Source organism: Gallinula chloropus, assembly GCF_964237585.1.
Source record: "Gallinula chloropus genome assembly, chromosome: 6".
Classification (NCBI taxonomy): Eukaryota; Metazoa; Chordata; class Aves; order Gruiformes; family Rallidae; genus Gallinula; species Gallinula chloropus.
The window spans coordinates 10,311,984-10,324,353 of NC_140091.1; the positions used below are offsets into that span (position 1 = coordinate 10,311,984).

General features: G+C 40.7%; 1 protein-coding gene across 1 annotated transcript in view; it reads left to right on the plus strand.

Moving 5' to 3' along the window:
- GPBP1L1 (GC-rich promoter binding protein 1 like 1) overlaps positions 1-12,370 on the plus strand; it is a 32,968-nt gene that overhangs the window by 7,292 nt on the left and 13,306 nt on the right. The window contains exons 2-5 of the mRNA XM_084266234.1: positions 7,242-8,133; positions 9,329-9,443; positions 10,644-10,773; positions 11,139-11,422. Of these exons, the coding sequence (XP_084122360.1) occupies positions 9,384-9,443; positions 10,644-10,773; positions 11,139-11,422 (474 nt within the window). The 5' untranslated portion in view covers positions 7,242-8,133; positions 9,329-9,383. The remainder of the gene's footprint in view (positions 1-7,241; positions 8,134-9,328; positions 9,444-10,643; positions 10,774-11,138; positions 11,423-12,370) is intronic.

Here is a 12,370-nt window from a genome sequence, read left to right on the forward strand (position 1 = left end):
GTTCACTTCTGCTTAGGCTCCGTCGGCATCTCTGGAAGACAGGTAGGCAGGAGGTATGTAATATGCAGCAGGGATAAGCTAGTAATTACATATTTGCAATTCTTTCCCTATGATGGGGAACATTATCCTGGTGTATGCTACTGAGCAGTAGAGGTGACTTTATTCACCAAGGCTTTACACAGACTATACAGATAGGCTCTTCATTTCGTTTTTGTTCCCTTCAAGAGCTAAACAGGCCTTTGGATTTTATTAAAATTAGCAGAATACCTTCTCCATACTTAAAATACCTTCTCTAATAAAATGCTAGAGTTAGTTAAAAATTCTGAACGTTGTTCACGTGTACAGAAACATTTATAATGTTTCTTTGTTTTATACCAGTATTGAAATGCTTGTTTAATAGAGGTTGCAATCCCTGGAACTTTACACCCTGGAGCAGGACAGAGCAGTGAGCAGGTTTTAATATTTCAGGTAAATACCACAGTTCTCTAACACAAACAGTATGAAAGGCTGTTAAAGGGGCACAGGAAGGAAGTGGAATCTTAAGAGGCACGAGAGAGAGGAGTAAGGGGTGACAGTACTGCCAGTGTATAATATCCAGGAATAATTGTTGGTAGGCATAGTATTGAGAACGACTGTGCTGTCCCCGTTCAGTGCTTACAAGGAGCTGAGCCTTTTAGATTTTACATGTTTAAAATTTCCCTTATCTTGGTACTCAAAGTAAACTCATCGAAACCCACTGGCACGGTTCGGTTGCGATGTGTCGCACTTGCTGGCTGAGGTTCAGAGCCTTATCATCTTACATGCAGGCTTCTGTACAGGTTCCCCACAAGCCTTCATTTCCAAAACATGCCTTGGGCTTTTGTGTAAAATACACCTTGCTTCCAGAGGCGGTCTTGTTGGCTTTGGGGTCTGTGGTCACCTTATCAGTTTATCACCTGATCATCTTACCACCTGATAACTGTTGACCCAGCAGTGATGTGGTAGCCTTGCTGGCAGAAACTCAGATCAGCTGGGGCTGGGAGGACAGGCATCAATCAATAGCATTGCTAAAGGTGCTGTTTCTGTTGATACTGTTTTCTTACTGGATGGAGAATCTTCCTTACATGACAGTCCTAGATGTCACTTTTCTCTGTGATTTGATTGTTAGTATCATATACCCTTTGTATCTTGCTGTTACAAAAGAAAAACAATCATCTCCTTACCCAGACCTTGCTGCATTCCAGTTGTCAGTATGTGTTCACAAGCCTGGGCTGTTCAGGCTTTGCAAGGTATTTGGTTGTGTGGGTGCGTATGTTTGTTCCAGAAATTTTGAACGAGGCAGGATTTGGGTCAACGTGACCTTCAAGAAATGGAAAGTAAGTAGGCGAGTGGACAGGTTGTTTGAGAAGCAGTTTTGTATGAGACTGGCAGTAGACAAAAGGGGTTTAGAGTATAGATGTGTCTGTATGGATTTTTCTTAAACTATTTTCAGTTCATTGAAGTTGTTAATCTGGTTTGCAAAAGTGACCAGATACGTAACAGTTAATATATAGATAAATATATAGCTCTGCAGTGTTGTTTGTAGAATGCAAAACAGTTCTGATGATTCTGCAAGATAGATTCCTTTGCCCTAAACTTGGAAAATAGGATGTTAGTCTGTCAGCAAGTAATAGCTGGTTTTCACAAGAACTTTTACTATCTTTCTGTATCTGGGAGAATTCTTGTTTGGTACTCTGAACATTTTAATCCATTGCTTAGTCTTCTAACAGGCTCATGTTTCCATAATTCCATAAAATCCCACACGAGTGATGCATTGCTTTTTTAGATACTAGATTTTTCAGCAGCCAGAAACAATTTAAATAGTGTTTTCCCCAGTCTTTTTAATTGATAGAACTGTGCTTTATGTTCAAGAAACACTTGGGGGGGGGGGGGGGGGAGGGGAGGGCTAGGTACTTGTGTGGCACAATGGAAAGAAACAATGAGAGGTGTGTATTACAGTCATTATGGTGCCTAATGGCTCAGGTGTGTGAGCAGTACCAGTTGTACGTGCCATTCTGGAACATCTACATTTGTCGTTTCAGAAGGTACCATATTTCAGTCCTGTAGACAGGCTGGAGGTGTGTCTAGACAATTGTGTTGGTGGAAGCTGAAAGAAAATGAAAGTAAGCTTGTTTTGTAGATACTTCATGTAGGTGAATGTGCCATTAACTGCAAATAAACGATCTCAAGAAGATGTAGCTCGCCAGCTGTTCTGACAGCTCTTGAAGTAGTAATGCTGTGCTTGTGTCTTTTATAGTAAGGGCTAATAACACATGCAAGGTTGAAGCAAGATATATAATTACGTTATTTTAAAAGGGTTGTGCACCCAAATATGATTACCTTATTCAATAAAATGTTTCTAATAATAGTAAGACCAAGCCATGTTTTGCTCTTCTGGAAAACAGGATAATGAAATTCCTCGTGTGGCTTTTTGCTGTCCTTAAGGAAATGAGTGGCATGCTTTTGACTCCTCCTAGGTTGGGCCCCAGGCTGTGACTCGCTGTTTCTGTGCATGTGTTGAATGAATCAAGAGTTGTTAGAAAGAGATTGTATTTTAGTGAATGCATGTGGTATTAACTCTTCATTGTAAACTACCATACGCCTGTCAAATGATGCTGCTCTGAAGAGTAGCTTAGTGGAAAGGTTTCTTCTGTATGTTTAGGCATATCCACTTGATGAAATAAATAACTTTAAAAGAACTGTACAGGAAGAAAACTGATGAGGGAAGTAACTTCTGATCTGCCTTGAGCATCCATTAAATTGCTCACGATTGTTTCTGAACGCTTTTGCAACCCAGCTGACATGTGATCTTTAGGGATATTACTGAAATCCCAAATTGAGTTGGCCAGTTCAAAAACCAAATGACTTTTTTTGAAATAAACATGTTCTGCTTGGAAAAAATATGTAGAAATGCAGTGAACTGAAATGGTGATGGGACAGACAGATGTTGTCCTTGTGACCTTTCACAGCTGCTCTTAGCTGGGTTGATAAGTATATAGTGAAGGGTGAAAGTTTCCTTTTATGCTGCTGTTTTGCTAGAGGCTCCACGTCATATGTGTGTCAGGTACATGGAAAGCTCAACCTGAGAATCAAAGCTTTGGAAGCTCTCTGATACAGAGATTAACTCTTCTCAAGTCTGTTATGAGTAGAAATGGCAGTTAACAGGAGGATTAAAACAACTGTAGTCAGCTGTAACGCAGCAGGAACGCTTCATGCATGGTGTGTTAGGGGATGGGGCTTTGTCCTGGGCTCTGCATGTTTTCTTACCATAGTCTGTGCTGCCTCTGTTCCATGGGGCATGCTTATGTGGTCTTTCCATTTTCATGTCAAAGTTTTAATATTTGTTTAGACAAACACACAGTGAAATTAGCGATATAAAAGAGCATCTGACAATTTTCACTTGTTTAACTTGGTGATAAATACCATTTCTTTCACTTGTGCCATTAACAAGGAGAACACAAGTGCTGTGAACAGAGTTTAATTTTTTTATGTACTTATATTACTTGTCAAAGGCTTCTGCATTTTGATCATTGAAAGAGTATTTTGGGGTAGCTGACAGACAATCTTTTTTTCTTCACCAGAGCTCATTAATGCAAATGTAATTGTTCTGAAAGGAGGTGTGCCTTTCTAGAACATCTAATTTAGTGATAGTATTATTATTGTTTTCTCTTCTGATTTGTGTTTCCAGACATAAGTCAAACTTGAACTCCTTTAAAAAGAGAGAATTAAATTTGCATTGACAGGCACTTCTGTTTGCTGTTTTCCTGGAACTGGGAGTGGCTACCAGGGATGATCTTTGTCCTTGCTGTTTTCCATAGCAAAGCAGATACCCGATCAACTGAACTGTAAATGTAGGATGGGAACGATTGGGAACTTTGCCTTCAGGGAATGTGTGTTTACTCCACAGACATGTTCATGTCTGTGAGCAGAGAAAAGAACCCACCTGTACTTTGAGGAGTATCTTTGCTCTGATCATTATTGAGGGGTTGGCAAAGGTCATTTCAGTTCCATGTAATAATAAAAAAAGCAAACAAACCCCACAATGTTAGATAGTAGAAAGAAAGGTTAAAAGGTACACAATTTTGCCAATATATATATTGGTCATGCCTCAAAATGTTGAACACTTTATGCAGTTTTGGTGTTGTTATAACTAAGAGATACAGTAAGAGGATGATCAGAGGCATTCAGAACACTTCTACCAATGGCCTGACTTTGCTTGGAAGAGGCATGTCTTGAGTACATATAACATGAATAACATAGTGTCATGAAAAAGTGAATAGAATGTGGCTGGACACTTTGGATGCTTTCTTGTGCTACCAATTGAATCGAGGCTGATATTTTTATAGCCACAGATCAGCTTGTACACAAAGCACAAGTTAACTTCTGCTCCCTCTCATTTGGGAGGCAGAAATGTGTAAATGTGTCTAAAATCAAAACAATTCAACAGATTTACGTAGCAGCACTGACAGGCAATAAACTGTGATGCAGAGTCTGGCTTAAAAGCTTGTGCAAGTATCCTGGGAGCCCTGATGCTATTTGTTCTTGTTCTTGAACTTTTTTTTTTCTTAAGAATTTATTGTGGGTTGCTGTTTGGGAAGGTAATTAAGGGACTTTGATTTTTTTATTTTTATTTTTTTATATTACTGTTGTCAGTAGCATGGTAGGTTATAGAAGTGGTCTTAGGTTGAAAGTGTAGCATTGGGCAGGGTTTGAATGTGAGAGGAGGCTGTGAAACCTACACAGGGGCTAAATCTGGAAACTGAAGGGTTTCAGTGGTAGTATAACTTACAAGAATTTCATCTAACAGCAGGTTTTTGTATTTTGATGTCCCGTGCTTTATTCTTTTTGCGATATTACCCGCACAGGAAGGTGATGACTGAAGAGCAGTATTGAAATATGGAGCCAGCTCCAGGCTCTGTCAGCACATAGTGTATTGGCATACAGCTTTCAGTCCCTTGCTCGTGCCAGAATCACAGCTTCAGAAGGGTTTGGGACAGGACTTAGAATTTGCTACCTATCCACAGTGCCTTCTCTACACCACCTGAAGAGAAGTGGGTGGAGATTAATTTAAGCTTCATGCTTTAATTTACTGCAAGCTCAGTGCACACCCTCCTAGTAACTGTGACACCCACAAGTGTCTTTCAGAATAAAGTTTACAGAAGTATCAGAGTACTTGATAAAAGGTTTGAGATGATGTGGAGGTCATTCCTTTAACTAGTGTAAAGTTTTCTGATCAGCAGTGCCTGAATTATACTCATTGTGCAAACATTGTGCTTGAAAGATTTGGACATCCATCCAAAGTGTCATGTGGGAGTTGCCCTAGATTGTCTATGTGCCTGTTAGATACTGTTCCATAATGAACTGCCCTGGTCACTGGCACAATGATATCAAAACAGGAGGTTAGGAGACCTGGGTCTTCTGCAGAATCTTTCCTGAATTGGTGGCTGCAAAGAGTTTCACGTTGGTGTTGCTTGTGCTGAAATATAAAAAGGTGCCTTGTAGCAACATGAGTTTTGTAAGCGATGGTGTACTTTGCTGTTGTATTTTCTTTCCCAAAGGTACTGGGAACTCTCTTTGTGAAGTGGAACCTGTGTATTGTACTTCTGTGGTGTGTTTATTGTGTACTCAGACCTGGTTCCTCCTTTAGAGCTGTAATTCTGTGGTGCTCGTTTATTCACATACCCTCAAATCCTGATAACAGTTCTGTGTTTAGGTCTGTTTTTCACATCACTGTGAATCATTCCCAAGACTCATTAAATCAACTTCTTAAATTGTATGACTTCTGTCAATAGTTTGACATGGCTTAATGGCTATATGGTTTGTTCTGAAAAGCACAATTATGCAGAAGGTAACAAATCCTGTTTAAATATAGTCAACTGCATTGACTTTGTCCCTCGTTTATCTTCTACTTGCTACTCAAACATTTGGTAGCAGCATCAGAAGGTCACATCCCAAGGAGTTCTGTGCCTGTGCTGAGTTCAGCATGGTTGGGAGACTGTGCTGTCTGCAGCAGATCTTCCAGCTTGTCCCTATACACCATGGAAAAAATTACCCTTTAATATAAAAACAGGTCTTGATAGGTTAGCAGGTCTGGTGTTTGTAGTGTGTGATGCTTACTAGCCTGTGATGTGGGGTGGGATGCTCAGGAAGCTCCCAGGTCAGTACTGTCCATGACCATGTCTGCTCTGGTTTTGCCTCCTCTTGGCTTGGTAGCGTGTAGGGGTTGTGAGTGTTATTAATCTACATCCAGAAATATCATCGTGGCTCAGTGCTCAGGTACAGAACAGTTTCTTTTTTTCCAGCCTCTTCTATGCAATAATAACATCTAGTTCCACACAGCAGAAGAAAAGGTAGGGAAATGAGGGAGGTTATTAAAGGGAATGACCCAGAGGATAAAAAGATGGTGATTCTTTTACTATTCCCTCTGTGTTTATTTTGAGCCTCTATCAAAACTGTCTTATAAACTTAAAAAAAAAAATCCACATGATTAAAGAATGGCATAACAAGTGCAATGAAAACCAAACCTGATCAAAGAATGGAAGCATATCCAAACAAGGAAAACAAACTCATCTGATAAGTCAAATATAAAAGCATAATAAAGCATGCCTAAAGGGATCCTGAGAAACAGCTGATGGCATCACAGCAGTAATAAAACTCTGATGTTTCAGGAGCACTAAACCTATCTGTTTGCTTCTGGTTAGGTGAGGTGGTTCAAGGAAAAAGAGGCCAGAGCAGAAAAAGTCAATATTGTTTTGTTGGTGGTGTTCTCTGTGGAGGAGTTGAGAGGGGAGCCTGGCTGTGTTGGAGCAGGTGAGGAATGATGTGGGCACATAGAGGAGAGGAAGCATGTGGGTTGGCCAAGCCTACCTGTAGCTTAAGGTCTCATTATTATTTCAGGAGCAGGTTTTAAAATTGCTAAGAAGTGTGGAATCCCTTTCTTCAGCTGTAAGCAGTTTCTTCACTTTTCTTTTTGTTCTGATTCAGCTGGTTTGTACTGCCCTTTTGTAAACTAAATCTGGGAAGTGATCATTCAAAAGCAAAAATGTCCTTTTCAGGGACCTTTTTTTAATTGGATTGCTTCAGGTTTTGTTTTGATCGGAGATCAAATAGCTTTTGGCACTTGCACTATAGTTGCTCAATTTCTCCTTCTGCTCTTCTCTCTAGTTATACTTTGTCATGTTTATGCCACTTGTATTGATGGGGTTTTGTTTGTTTTTTTATAGTGACTACAGTTCCTGTCTCACTTCTTTGATGGAAGAGGACTATGACCCAGAAGTGAACTCTCCACTGTAGAACAAGAAGCTCTTGTGGATTAATTTGTGTCCCTTCAAAAGCAGCATTCTACAAAAAACAGAGTAGAAGAGATTATTTTTTGGACCTGGCATTTTTTTTGTTCATGTGACCTATGTTCCAGCATGTAAATGGTGAAAACGGGGAGATAAACATTTGTGCCTGCTTTTGAGCTTTAGATCAAGTAGTGCTTAGCTCTGTGGAGCATTAACCAAGTTACGTGAAGATCAGAGTATATCCTAACATCCATTTTTTTTAAAATACTATACCTTTTTTTAGCAGATATATGTGATAAAGATGAAGTTTATATTTTAAGAGCACTTGGGCAGATGCTTCTTGCTTAGATCTCAGCATTTGGGGCAAACATCTTTATGTAACGTCGTCCTTTTTCCAGAGTGTTCAGGTTGATCGGCTGCAGATCATGAATTATCCAGCAGACTTGGGTGTATCTGTTCAGTATTAACCATGCTGTTGCTCTGAATGTTGTCAAGCAGACTTCACAAACCTTTTTGTAATGTAAAGGCTGATTTCTGTATTACAACGACCAGAGAAAATTTAATGAGGTGAACGTGGTCGTTCCTTCCTTTTTTTAAATATAAATTACCTTCTTAGGTTTTTTTTTGTAGTGAGAGTGCAAAGAGAGGTTAAAATGAGCAGCTGAGGGGGTGAAGGGCACAGTTGGCACGAAGTGCGGCCTCTCGTGCTCCGCTTTGAGACGCACTATTGCCTCAAGGCTGGCCTTACAGCATTCTGGAGAAGGAAGGAACGCAGAAATCAGTGAAGCACAGAAACTGAGGACGTTGGACTGCAGAGGCCAAACTCAGGGTAAGTGATCATATGTACTTTTTTCTTTGCCTAGGTAGTGTTGTGTGGTGGCTCAGCCCCAACCGGTGGCTCAGCGCCACTTGCTCCCTCCTGGAGGAGAAACAGACAGAACCTCTGTGGGTTGGGATAATCACTTTCAAAATCACTGTGAAAGAGGAGCAATAACAGCCCCTGCAAATTTCACTTACAACCACGTGATGGTAACACAGAGTACCTTATCCACCCGATGGTAACACAGAGTAATGCATGACATGAAGACTGATCTGATGCCCTGGCCACACTTGGCCTGCCCTGGAGGCACCCAGGAGTGTCCCTGCCCAACTAGCCCCTCTTACGGGGGAGTGATGTCAGATGGTGTGGAAACAGCCTGGGCTAACTCAGCTCACCTGTGCTGACTCCACAGGGATGTTAACTCTGGATTATACATAAGTTAAAACTGAAAAACCTGCCACAAAAAGGCAGAATGCAGTTATACAGACCAATAATGTCATTTTCATCATTTTGAGCAGTGGAAATTGCTGAGGTACATTAGAATTTGGTTTCAGAGTCCTCAGTGAGATGCCTCAGCTGGTCTTCAGTTGAACTTCCAGTTAAGATTCTTCAACCAGCTTGTATTCTGCTCCTAACCATTTCCTTTCTTAGCTGTGAAAACAGTTTACGCGTAGGATATTCCTTGATACATGGAAGTTGGTGGATCTGGATATGGTTTTCAGTTGGAGGTGCAGGAGCTGGCATACAGTTGTCTTTCAGGTCTCTGATCTGCTTTCTGTCTCTAACATCATCAACTGGTTTGGTCATATTTAATGTACAGACTCGATGATCATCCCTTTGTAAACTGAGACAACAAGCAAAGAAGGGATGTATCCCAAATTCTCTTGTGTCTTGATTTTACACATCTGTGCGTTGTATGGCTTCTGTATGCTGTTTGTTCTGTGTTCTTCCCACCTCCACACCCATCCTATCATGAATTTCATGGGTGTGTTAATTGTAAACAGGAAGTAACAGGGAATATTTAAGTTCTTACCTGTTTTGGTCAGAGGACCAAAGTCAGCAAGAAAAAGAATGCTTAAATGTAATAAGAAAAATGCCAGTGCTTTCCCCCTCCTATTTGTAGAGACCAAGCTTTGGGAAGTAAATTGTATTATCCTTTCAGTTGGAAATAATGACAGTCAGGGAATGTTCTTTTCATTTGCAGATCCTGGCCATGAGGTTTGATGCCTCATTTTATTGAAGGGAGACACTGGACCTAAATGGCGCAGCATGACTTTGTTCCTGCCTGGCTTAACTTCTCAACGCCACAGTCAACCAAGGTAACATTAGTACAGACCCCCTCCTTTTGACAAGAATTTGTTGAATTTTAAATGTTTAACAACTTGAGTGTTTTTAAAGAAGGCTTTTGGAAACTTACTAAGGTGAAAATAATGTTTGTTTCAACAAGTGTATGCCTTTTACTTCAGCGGAGGAACAAACTTCCTGTTCAGATGTGGAAGTAGCTCCATGTCTGTGTGTTGAGACTTTAGTAGGTAGAAAATCATTAATGAAATGGCCCTAAATCTGTGGGGATCAAGACTTGAGCTGCTGTTTGTTTACCATTCAGGATATCATTTGGGTTTGACTTAGGAAAATATCCTGACCCTTGCTGAGTTTGATTGATAAGCCCTTGGGCTCTGAACTCCAAACGCAGACATACTCATTTAGTTTTTTGCAACCTTAAAATGAGGACAGCTTGGCTGCCACCTTTCTAAATCTGGTTCCAGAAGCAGCTTAGGTTACCCCAGGAAGTCTGTTTTTTGGACTTTTAACAATTTGCATTATTTGTGCGTGACAGTGGAGTAAAACATTTTAATAGCAAAGCAGATCATGCTGGACAACGTTGAACAAGTAACAATACAGAATATGGCTTTCACCTTCATGCTTAAATATGAAAAGTCAAAAGTAGTTTCAGGATATTTGATCCATTTAAAACAAACATCTTAATTATTTATAAATGAGAGAAAGTGAAGAGCGAAAGATTCTTTGGAATCATACTGCTAGAAGCATTAATGTTTTCTGTAACACCATAGCTGTTTCAGCCCAAAATTGCTTTCACATACTTGAGTGTCTCTGAGTTTTGGTCAAATTGACTGGATACTCCATCGCTGTCTGCTCTCCTGTCTTTAGAGAGAGAGTGAGGGAATGAGCACCTGTGTATCACAAATTCTTAAATGAACATTACAGACAGTATGTATTTGCAAAGACAGCTGGTGAGGTTAGTGTGTTAGGTTCTCTCTGATTGTGTGGGATGCACTGATGTGTGTGCCATTCTCATGATTGTTGATCACGTGATCGTTGATGTCGTTGGCTAAGGAATGCAGATATGGGTGCTGCCTTCAAAACTGGGACAGGAATCTGGGGTTTCGGTTGGGGTGTTTTGTGGGGTATTTTCAGTGGACAAAATGTCAGTGTAGGACTGACAGGCTCCTGGAGTGCCCTAAGAAATGCTTTATTACATCACCTTTTTCTTTCTGCAGTCCCCTGCAGCCACCTTTGAGAAACATGGAGAGCATCTTCCACGGGGAGAGGGCCGCTTTGGGGTGAGCCGTCGGAGGCACAACTCTTCTGATGGATTTTTCAATAATGGGCCCCTCCGAACTGCAGGAGGTGAGTAGGAAGTATCCAAATGCAGCCTGAGACCACGTGCTTTGGAATATTCTCCAGAATTAAGAATTCTGCAGAATATGAACTGCCATTTTCCAAAAATGTCTCTTTTCAAAACGTCCTATAAGAAATATGCACTAGTCTCTTCTCCCATGCCATGAGCTGAGGCCTTAAGGGGTTTCTGTGGTAGCTGTATGTGTGTTGTGTAGCTTGTTTTGTTTTCTGATATAATCACGTGGTAGCTTGGTAAGTTTGACCTGGTGGTTACTTGATGACCACTGACTTAACAAGAAGAAAAACAGCCTGATATTTTCACTATTTTGCACACTGTGTGGACTTTATTTACATACTTATCTCCTTTTGTTTAGACTGCTGGCATCAGCCGTCCCTTCTCCGCCACGACTCTGTAGATTCTGGTGTTTCTAAAGGAGCTCATGTTGGGCTTTCTGGCAGTCAGCCTGGCTGGCATGGTCCCTCACGAGGCCATGATGGTGTGAACCAGCGTGGTGGAGGAGGAACTGGAGTTCATCGCCACTGGAATGGCAACTTCCATTCTCGGAAAAGTTCTGTCTTTCAAGAAAAGCTGCCTGTTGAATCCAGGGAAGAGAAGAAGGAAGATAAAGAGCAGTTGCAATTTGAGGAGGAAGACTTTGTAAGTGTCTGGCTTCTCACTAGAAGTGGCAGCTGTGAGAAGTAACATTTCAGATCTCATTTTAATTAGCATTGATAGGTGGCAAGGATCTAGAGTTGCATTTCATTCCATGTTTGAGGTCACAACAGATTTAATAACATTATTCCAGTGCTGACAGGATCCTAATTGGTACCCAGAGTGCTTGGGATTTGCTGACCTGTTGGATTGTGGGTTTTGGCACATTACTGTATTTTGCCAAATGGTTATTGTGAACTGAAGACAGCATTCTAACAAACAAGCCAGATCTTCAGCGAACCCCGTGAAGTGATGCTTTGCTCTGCCACAGGAAGAGTAGTTGTACTGACTGTGTGGCTTTGCTTACAAAGCCCTTTTTTGCTCCCAAGTACATCTGTTCAGCTATCTTCAGTCTGCCTGCTGTTCCTGTTTCCTGCATTCTGGTACATGTTGGTGGTTGATAACCTTCCCAAGCTTGTTCATGACACGTGCTCAGACCTTTGCAACCATCTGTCTTGAATCTTACAGAATAGTATTTTGTTAGCAGAGATGTTTTCCTAACTACTAATCTCTGGATCAGGGTTTCTTGAGCCATTTTATCCATCAGTATCTCCAATTAATCAACTTTCTTCCTATCCAGCATTCTGATTCACATGGTATTATCAGTATGGTAGTCTCTTACATCCTGGCTCTGTTTTTACTGGAATACTGTTAGTTTTCCAAACTTTACCAAATGGTACTTGGTTTTATGACTTTCTTTCTTATACCATGTGCATTTCTTAATGCTAATGCTTTGAGATAAATAGATGTTTTCTGCTTTCTCTTTCCCATTTATTTTCCTCTTGTCCCCTGATGAGGATATTGTTAACAGAACATGTATTTTGCTTTTTGCATCTTGTTTCTTGTACTCTCTAACCTCTCCTTAACCAGTACAATTAGGTCAGCATCACCTGT